The 10680-nt window shown below is 41.6% G+C and overlaps 1 protein-coding gene across 1 annotated transcript in view; it reads right to left on the bottom strand.

The window, feature by feature from the left end:
* LOC135112521 (titin homolog) overlaps positions 1-10680 on the bottom strand; it is a 111425-nt gene that overhangs the window by 81362 nt on the left and 19383 nt on the right. Inside the window, exons 2-9 of the mRNA XM_064026936.1 lie at positions 8337-8480; positions 7734-7854; positions 7103-7241; positions 6237-6459; positions 5430-5563; positions 1653-1806; positions 1104-1231; positions 444-622 (exon numbers count right to left, since the gene is read on the bottom strand). Coding sequence (XP_063883006.1) covers positions 444-622; positions 1104-1231; positions 1653-1806; positions 5430-5563; positions 6237-6459; positions 7103-7241; positions 7734-7854; positions 8337-8480 — 1222 coding nt within the window. The remainder of the gene's footprint in view (positions 1-443; positions 623-1103; positions 1232-1652; positions 1807-5429; positions 5564-6236; positions 6460-7102; positions 7242-7733; positions 7855-8336; positions 8481-10680) is intronic.

Here is a 10680-nt window from a genome sequence, read left to right on the forward strand (position 1 = left end):
ATAGTCAAAGGATTTCTTATAGTCAGAGGAGTTAGGTGAGAGGTATACAGCACAGATAAATTTAGTTTGAGAGTAACTCTGTAGTCGTAGCCAGATGGTGGAAAACTCGGAAGATTCAAGAGCGTGGGCACGAGAGTAGGTTAAGTCATTGTGCACATAAACGCAGCATCCAGCTTTGGATCGAAAATGAGGATAGAGAAAGTAGGTGGAAACAGAAAAGGGGCTACAGTCAGTTGCCTCAGACACCTGAGTTTCAGTGAGGAAAAGAAGATGAGGTTTAGAAGAGGAGTGGTGTTCTACAGATTGAAAATTAGATCTTAGACCGTGAATGTTGCAAAAGTTAATGAAGAAAAAGTTGGGGGGGGTGTCAAGACACTTAGGGTTGTCGACAACACAATAACTACCACAATAACTAGCACACAATGCTTCAAAGGTTACTGTACCCCTCAGTGCTCTTGGCTTCTTCAATGAGGACTTGCTGAGACTCTCCACCAGCCTCAGAGATTCCATACGCATTCTCAGCCTTGATGCGGAAGCGGTACTCGGACCCCACAATGAGGTCTGTGAGCTGCATCCAGGTGATCCGAGAAGAGGCAGCCTTCAGCCACACATCCCACCCCACCTGAGGACGTGAAAGGAAGGTAGTGAAAGAGGAACTTACATAGTCTGTTTTGCTGATTATGTCTTTTGTGCTATGATAATTTTCAAGTATTCTTGGAGTTTATCAACTTTGATGTTTTGCTTTTGGTGAGTAATATTTCTAGATTTAATTTAAAGGAATAGCATACAGTAATCTTTTCATGAAGGTCTTGGGAACTGTAGTCTGTTTTGTTGTTTTTCTTGTGCTATTGTAATTTTCTGGTAATGCTGGAACTAATCAGCTTTATTTTTCTGTTTATGAGAAGAATATTCTTAGATTTAAATTATAGGAAAAGTATACAGTGTTTTTATATAAAAGACTTGAGAACTATTGGTCTTTTCCTATTTCTAAAAAAGAGTAACTCATTTGAAGTATAAAATATCTTGAAATAAACATTATTTTCAGTGTAAAATGTGTAAGGATTAATGTTTCTTTCTTCTTCCTTCTGCAGCACCAGACTCACCCTGAAGTACTCCACAATATAGTTTGAGATTCTGCAGCCGCCATCATCGCGTGGTGGGTCCCAACGTAGAGTGAGGGCAGTTCCAGACACGTCGGTGATTGTGGGAACACTTGGGGGATCTGGCCGGTCTGGGGAGAGAGAAAAAAAAGTCACTTGATTTATATTTTTGCACTACTGAGAAACCAAATTAAGGATTCTCTGATGTACTGGCTGCCATCCTTAACTATAAATCTGTAGATAAAGGTTTGAATTCGTGCTAAAGTCAGATAGCATTGAAATACAGTACTAGGATGGGACAATGGTCCATATTCTTAAAAGCTTTGCTCTCACACCACAACTATTTCTAAAGGCCACATAGATATTTCACTGGGTCATCAAGACCATTTGTCTTGTTAATAATGTAGAAATCTTGTTTGTCACTAAAACACCTTTAGAAACCCATATCACTTGAACTAGCAGCTTCTGAATGTAGTAAAGGTGCAGACTAAGTGTTTCAGATTATGATCCAATACTACTACCATCACCGCCACCATCATTGTCTCACCTCACCTGTGACTGTGACAAAGAAAGAGGCATCATCTTTGCCTTGCTGGTTGGACAGCTTGAGGGTGTAGAGGCCCTTGTCTGTCCTACTGGCACCTGCAATCTTCAGAGTCACATACTTGTCTGATACATCCACAGTGTGCCTCTCATCACCCTCAATCTGCAGCAGAAGGGAAGGCTTTTAGTCTCTTTTCCACTTGTTTGCATTTTGAGTAGGAATGTTTCCTATTAACCATTTCACTGCTAAGGTTACGCATTGGAAAAATTTACCATATTTGATGGCGCATCAGACGCACTTTTTCTTAAAAAAAAGTATCTGATAATTACTGTGCATCTAATGAGGCCATAGTACAGATGCCTAGGCCCATAAGCTTATACCTATAGGTGTGGAGTTGAAGCAGTAGTACACAAAGCACAAATACTGTTACTAATAATATTACTACTAATAAAATCTCTCTCTCTCTCTCTCTCTCTCTCTCTCTCTCTCTCTCTCTCTCTCTCTCTCTCTCTCTCTCTCTCTCTCTCTCTCTCTCTCTCTCTCTCTCTCTTTCCTCCCCCTTTCCCCTTCCCTTCCTCCCCTTTCCCTGCCCTCCCATCCATCTCCTCCACCCTTCCTCCACTTTCTTACCCCATGTAATTTTCTTCCCATGTTGTCTCTTCCCCCCTTTTTCCTTTCCTCCCCCTTCCTCTCCCTTGTCCCTTATCACTGACAGATAAGGGGGAGGGAAGGTGACAGGGAGGGAGGTTTGAGACAAGAGGAAAAAGGAAGGGAGAGGAAAGGAAAAAGGGGGAAGAGACATAACATGGGAAGGAAATAACATGGGGTAAGGAAGTGGAGGAAGGGTGAAGGAGGAGGATGGGAGGACAGGGAGAAAACAAAAAGAATAAGTATAAGCAGCAAGATTGAGTGAAGAATTAGAGGGAGAGAGAAAATATTGTGAAATAGGTATTCTCTTTTCCTGTCCCCTACTCCTTTCCTTCATTTTTCCTCCATCCATTTCCTTTCCATTTATGCTCCTTCCATCCATTTTCATTCTCAGTCAGTCTCATTCAGCTTTGCAATACTCAAGATTCTTCTTATTCTCTCTCTCTCTCTCTCTCTCTCTCTCTCTCTCTCTCTCTCTCTCTCTCTCTGTGTGTGTGTGTGTGTGTGTGATTCACTTACAGTCGTCTGCTGGTCACCCAGACAGCCGTTACCCTACGGAAAGAGCTCAGAACTCATAGTGACCGATCTTTGGATAGGACTGAGACCACTCACACACCATACACCGGGACAGCGACGTCACAACCCCTCAGGTTACATCCCGTACTTACTTGCTGCTAGGTGAATAGGGGCTACACATTAAGAGGCTCACCGATTTGCCTCGCCGTGCCCAGGATTCAAACCCGGGCCTTCTTGGTTGTGAGCCGAGCGTGCTAACCACTTCATGTGTTTGCGCGCGCACGTGTGTGTGTGTGTGTGTGTGCTTGAGAGAGAGAGAGAGAGAGAGAGAGAGAGAGAGAGAGAGAGAGAGAAGGAAGGAAGGAAGGGAGGGAAGGTGGGTGGATGAGACGGATGGAAGTAGGGAGGGAAGGGGGAAGGAGGAAAGGAATGGAGAGAGAGAGAGAAAAAACACACACGCACACACAGTTTTAGATGTGATGGTAGCACTGCACAGCTACAGCGCTGCATCACAACAGATGCGAGGGCAAAATACACAGACTTTTAGGGATTTTAGCGAAATTTTTGCTGTTGCGTTATACATATCAAAAGCTTTTGATAGAGTCTGGCACAAAGTTTTGATTTTCAAACTACTATCATAAGGCTTCTATCATTCTCTCTGTAACTTCAGCTTAAGCTTCTTCTCTGATTGTTCTATTGGTGTTGTGATAGGTGGTCACTGTTCTCATTCTAAGTTTATTAACAATGGTGATCATCAGCGTTCTGTCCTGTCATCCGCTCTCTAACTATTATTCATCAATGATCTTCTAAACCATACTTCTTGTCCTATCCACTCCTACGCTGATGATACCACCTTGCACTTTTCCACGTCTTTCCATTGATGTCCAACCCTCCAGGAAGTAAACAGCTCATGCAAAGAAGCCACAGAATGCCTGACTTCTGATCTTTCTAAAATTTCTGATTGCAGTAGAACAAATGTTCAATGCCTCAAGAACTTGATTCCTCCATCTATCAACTTCACACAACCTTCCAGATATCTATCCCCTACCCTTCAATGACACTCAATTATCTCCCTTTTATACTGAAATCCTTGGTCTGTCCTTTACTCATAATTTGAACTGGAAACTTAACATCTCATCTCCAGCTAAAGCAGCTTCTATGAAGTTAGGTTTTCTGTGTCCTCTCTGCCAGTTTCCTTGTTCCCCCCCTCCCCTAGCTGTTTACCTTGTACAGGGGCCTTATCTGTCCATGTATGGAGTTTGCTTCATGTGTATGGAGGGAAGTTCCATTCATACCACTATTTTAGAGAGGGTGGAATCAAAAGCTTTTTGTCTTATCAACTCCTCTCCTCTACCCAGCTGTCTACAACCTCTCTCTCATCGCCGCAATATTGCAGCTCTTGCTATCTTCTACTGGTATTCTCACACTAACTGCTCCTTTGATATTGCTAATTGCATGCCTCCCTCCTCCTGCAGCCTGGCTGCACAAAACTTTCTTCTTTCTCTAATCCCTGTTCTATCCAACTCTCTAATGAAAGAGTTAACCAGTATTCTCAATCATTCATCCCTTTCTCTGGAACTTCCAGCCTGCTTCTGTATTTCCTCCTCCTTATGGCTTGAACTCTTTCAAGAGGGAGGTTTCAAGACACTTATCCTCTTTTTTTTTATTATTCTATCTGACATGTCTATGGGAAATGGTATTAAGTGGGCCTTTCGTTTTATTAAAAATTTTTGTTGCGCTTGGCCAGTGACCCTCTTAAATAACATACACACACACACACACACACACACACACACACACACACACACACACACACACACACACACACACACACACACACACACACACTACAGTTTTTTTTTTTCAATAACTTTATGATACATAATTTTTTCTTTCCACAAAACATCAATAGTAAAATAGGGGTGCATCTTATGCAGAGCTACATCTAATAGGATGTTGCTTTTGTCTTTTTTTTGGCTACATAACTAATCAATGGATCATAATGCAGTAAAATCCCTCTTATCCGGCATCAACAGGACTGCCGACATGCTGGATACTTGAATATTGCCGGATACTTGAATAGAAGTGAAATTATGTCCACAATCACCACCCTACACTCACGCATCTTACCATAACAAAGATCAGCTGATCTGATCAGCTGCTTAAGTGTAAGCACAACACGCTTCCTCTTTTCTACAACTTTAAGCATGATGAAGGTGTCAGGCGTTAAACAGTGCACACGCGGGACTGAGTCACTGAGTAAACACATGGGCCATGGGTGGCGCGAAGCAGTGCGCTCTGGTGGCGAGGGGACAAAGTATGCCTCGCACGGGAATTTTAATCGATTTTATGAGTACACATTGATTTTTTATTGATTTAAAGGCTCGGGGAAAAATATGCCGGATACTTGAAGCTGCCGGATACTGGAATGCCAGATGAGAGGGATTTTACTGTACAAACAAACAAGGGTCTAAAGTGTTGTACGTGATTAAGGAAAAAATGTCCAGCACTGAAAGTGTTAAGGGCACAAGTAAAAGGACATATGAAAAGAGAATTTTCAAAATTTAACAAGACTGATGGCAGGCAAGAATCACTGAGTCATGCACCAACACATCAGGCACCTGTTTGCCATTGTGGGTCCAAGAGGTCTGAGGCTGAGGTCGTCCTGTGTATGGTATGCGTAGTCGGATTAGTTCGTCTGTATCAAAGATGAGTCCTTGTTCATACTGGGCTGGGAGCTTGATCTTGGGTGGGGCTGCAGGATGAGGAGGCATGTTACTACAATATGAAGTGAAAAGACAGAGAATTGCAGCCACTATATCATTACACCTAAACAAAGAGGCAAGTTACTACAGTGTGAGGTGGAAAGAGACAGAACTGCATCCATTATTTATTATTACAGCTTTACATCTACATGAGGATACAAATTACAATAGAGTGAGACAGAAGAGAGAATTGCAGTCACCACATACTATTACACCTCAATTTAATTATTTGGAAGTCAGACATCCATCACAAATAAGCAAGAATAATTAATCTTGCTGAAATGTATAAGCAATGTGGACGTTTAAAGAGATTATCATTCTCAGTTCCAAATGTAACTTCAAATTTTAGTTCAGGTATCAATGACACCTGCAGGACACCACCATGACACAAAGACGGTGTAACATATTGTAAATCTTGAAGTGAATAATATGTGTAGTGGAAATTAATGTTTCTGATACTGAGCTATGTATATTCAGATCTTTGGTAATTAAACATATTACTATCTGTCCATCTATCTTTCAATACCTTTAGCTTAAAAGGTTTTGGTTCAGAAAGGCTAACTAGTATGCATCTTGAAAACCCTGCATTTTATCAATTACTTACAAATACTAGTGATAAATGTTTCAAATGATTCAAATGTCTACGTATCTATGGACACTCACCTTGCACATTGAAAGTGGCTTGGGAGGAGGCGGCACCCACGCGGTTGGTGGCCCTCACTCTGATGTCGCCCTCATCAGTCAGCTTGGCTTCCTTCAGCACCAGGGTGTAGCGGTCCCCTTCCACAAGAAACCCAAAGCGGCGTGTGTCGTAAACCTCAAAGCCGTCCTTAAACCAGGTGATGTCTGGCCGCGGCGTTCCAATGATGTCACATGAGAACTCAACCTGGTGAGTGAGAAAAGTTACCCCGCCTATAAATAAAAAAAATAAAAAATCAAATAAATAAATAAATAAAAATAATAATATAAAAAAGTATGGAAATTATGACTGTTGGGTTTCCAAGATTTTTTTTTTCATTCCGTGAGATTATTTTTCAAGTCATTATAACGGCTTGTGGTTGCGGATGTAGTTCCAGTAATCCTTAACATTATGTGTGGTTATATTCTGTATGTGATGAAATGTGGCTTTAAAACTCCCCGAGAGTTTAGAAGTCATATATAATATGGCCTATTACTTCAGCTTTTAGTAATCTTGATTATTCGTAGTTATAGAGTATGAACACAAAAGTCAAACATACTACGAAAATTTGATACGGTTTGACACGTTAATACAAATAATAAAACCCTACTACACTATTACACGCCTTTCTCCTCAGTAAATATCACGGAAATATTTTGGTTCATAAACGTGTAAAATTGTGTAAATATAAAAAACGCACTTTCCGAATAAAAAATAAACCACATTATACTGTCATACGCCTGTTTTTTTTTTTTTTCTACTTTTCTTTCTTTTTTTTCTCTCCTCCCCCTTAGTAGACCATATAAATACTCAGGTCAATGTGCAAAACTATGTAGCTCAAGAGTCGCACCTTCTGGCCCTCCACGGCAACAGCATCACGCAGTTCCCTGAGGAAGTGTGGCTCCGTGGCCTCCTGGTCCGTGGAGATGCTGACTGGTTCGGATGGCGGCGACGGGTCAGATGATCCCACGGCATTCTCAGCTATCACTCTGCAAAGATTGGGGAGCGTTAACTGTAGTAAGATGATACGGAATAGAATGTAATCTTGTTAGACAGAAGTGCAGGGAAGTAAAGGGAAAGTATCAGAGAAAGGAAGGGGCCTGTGAAAAAAAAAAAATTAATATATTTCCGTCTGGTATGTGTGAGTGACGTGTGTCACAGGGAGGAGGAACAGAAAAAGAGGTAAAAAAAAATATGGCAAGGAGGGAGGGTATTATTCGTTGTAATGCAAGGTTTAATATATTTATAACCATATGGAGAAATGGAAAAAAAGAGGAGGAAGTAAAGAAAAGGTAGAGGTTTAGAAGAATTTATAATATCCTTGAATGCGTTTACAGATATGACGAAAAAGAGGAGGAGAATAAGACGAGGACGAGAAAGAAGATGAGTAGCAAAAAGAAAACAAAAACAACAAGAACAGCAATAGAGGAAAAAGTAAGAGAAGTAGAAGGACGACAGCCGAGCGAATCAAGAGTACCTACCTGAAGCGGTACTCCTTGCCGCCCACCATGTTGGCCACCGCGTACTCCGTGTCCTTGATCGCCACCAGATTGACCCGCACCCACACGCTGCCCTCGCCCTCACACCGCTCGATGATGTAGCCTGCACACACACACACACACACACACACACACACACACACACACAGGAAAGAAGTACATGCCGTCAATAAAGGTAAGACTGAGGCAAAGTTTATAAATATGGTCCGAACAAAAAGTAGCGAGAATAGATTCATTCACATTTATACTTATTTACCTACAGTACTATAAATCTCTCTCTCTCTCTCTCTCTCTCTCTCTCTCTCTCTCTCTCTCTCTCTCTCTCTCTCTCTCTCTCTCTCTCTCTCTCTCTCTCTCTGTAACGTCAACGACACAAAAAAACACAACCAAGACATTTATTCTGTTTTTATCTCTCTCTCTCTCTCTCTCTCTCTCTCTCTCTCTCTCTCTCTCTCTCTCTCTCTCTCTCCTCTCTCTCTCCTCACACAAACAAACATACTGACGTCAGAAACAAAAGCTATTCTAAGTCAACAGCAACACACAACGCAAAACCTTCCCAACACACACACACACACACACACACACCGGTGATAGGGGAGCCTCCGTCAGTAACAGGAGCGTCCCAGCGAAGCAAGAGGGCATCATTCTCCACCTTGACGTACGCCAATCTGTTGAGGACACTTCCCTCCCGGTCCACTGCTTCAGGCTGTCCCGGGGGGCTCGGACGGTCTGTGCGAGAGACAAGGAGAGGAATATTGTAGTCAGGTCCCATAAATGTTAAATGTCTTGATATCTTGCAAATTAGTATAGAAAAACCCTGTGAACAGAAGATGTTTTGCTTAGAATAACTTTGTTCTATTTATTTCCGAAGCAAACTAACTAAAAAAAAAAATCGACGTGTGGTTGTGTATTTAAGTCAGACATAAAATATCATCACATTTTGTTAGATTTTATAGGTGAATACATTGTAGAAGGTTAAATAAAACACCAAATACCTTAAAAAATATTACGATTATATCATACATGCGTATATCATTCACTATGAGTGGAGAACAGCGTCATAGAATAGCAAGAAGGCATCGAATACTCTAATAATTATTATCTCCTGATTTTATTTGTGAAGAAAACACGTTGATGACGCTACTAGTACCGTTTCCTGTTGCTTTCTCGAAGAGCAAAGACAAAAGATTAAATGTACTAGCTTTTATAACTATTTTCCTCTCGATCAGAAGGATCGTGGAATGGACAATCTTATTTACCATGAAACTGATCAATATCTTATCTATTTAAGAAGACAATCAAGTGTAGATTGATATACATTTCAGCGGATGGTGAGTTTTTATCAAGGCTTGAGTGAAACCGATCTTCATTTGCTGCTATTTATTTATGTACAACTGCTGTACAAAGTATGGTACAAAGAACGGTGGCGTGGAACAGAGTAGCCATCCTGCCAGGCGGCCACCAACAGACTGTGTGAGGAGAGATCAGGCTGAAATATGAAGGATAGGCAAGACCGCGACGCGACGGGGGACGTAGTACGTATGCAGGTGACGAGGAAGCTCCACAGCAGACGACAGGGTTGTAGGAGATAGCGAGAGCAGCACGTTAGACACAAAAGCGTGGAAGTCGCGTGATATTAAACGACACAAGGTGATTGGACTCCACACTAGAAGATGCTGACGAAGAGACCACAAGCAAGGCAGTAGAGAAAAGACGTCACGGAGCAGGCAGTGGACGAAGCAGGGTGAAGTGAGCCACGCTGTGATATTAGTCACTACACATGTTTTTCATATCCAGTCTTCCTCTGAGAGACTCGATCGCGACGTTGCCACCAGATATAAGAGCTACTGTTACCGAAGCCAGCAAAATACTTCTTAAGACATTACTCTGACTCAAACAGCTCTGAAAAAATAGATTTTTTTTCATTTAACTTAAAACATGAGAATTAAGAAGTCATAATTATTATCTTGTCACCTTGTCAATAGTAAGATTTATCATCTTTTGAAAATAATACAACATTACCACATACGATAACAACAGAAAAGTTTAGTATTTCACTGATTTCTCCCAATGTTATGCTCTGTTGGCAACACCACCTCTATCTCCCCAAACAGCTACTGCCTGCTAACGGGCGACGTTCTAGGAATGGCGCCTAACTGACGCGACAACAACCCTTCTTGTTCTTCCGGCGGAACTTCAGTTTTCCCTTCCGCTTTTCCTTCCCTGGCGCGTCCTTGATTGGTGACTGAGTGGTCGCGGGGCTGCAGGGCGAGGCCTGACGTTGGGGGCGCTCTGTGGGGCGTAACGCCAGAAAATATGTTTATACCAACTAAAGCAAATCATATATCCTGGGAAGCAGTGAAGTAGCAAGAGGGATCTACTCGTGAAGATGTAAACAAAATCCTTAGAGTTAGTAATCAGGACAGTAACAAGAAGTAACGAGTTCAGATTTTATACAATTATATTTACATGGGTGATAAGGAGGGAACATTATCAAGCAGAGCTCAAAGGGGAACAAATCAAGCAACAGAAGAACAAGAATGTAAAAGTAAGTGTGTATATAAAGAGCATGACGTTGTTAGGCAAATGAAAAGAAAGAAAAGTGTGTTTAAGAATCTTAAACGTAAATAAAGTCGAAAAGAAAATAAATGAAAGAAAAAAAACAAGGATAAGTACGAAGCAGATACACAAATATGCTGCGTATAAATAGAATGTTGACACAGAAGAGAGAGAGAGAGAGAGAGAGAGAGAGAGAGAGAGAGAGAGAGAGAGAGAGAGAGAGAGAGAGAGAGAGAGAGAGAGAGAGAGAAACAAGCATTCCAACTAACGACGCGAGACGTGTGTGTGTGTGTGTGTGTGTGTGTGTGTGTGTGTGTGCAATGTTTATGGCACTGACAACTTCCCCTGTCCTCCCTGGCTTTTAGAGAGA

This window comes from Scylla paramamosain, chromosome 24, assembly GCF_035594125.1.
Source record: "Scylla paramamosain isolate STU-SP2022 chromosome 24, ASM3559412v1, whole genome shotgun sequence".
NCBI classification, from domain to species: domain Eukaryota; kingdom Metazoa; phylum Arthropoda; class Malacostraca; order Decapoda; family Portunidae; genus Scylla; species Scylla paramamosain.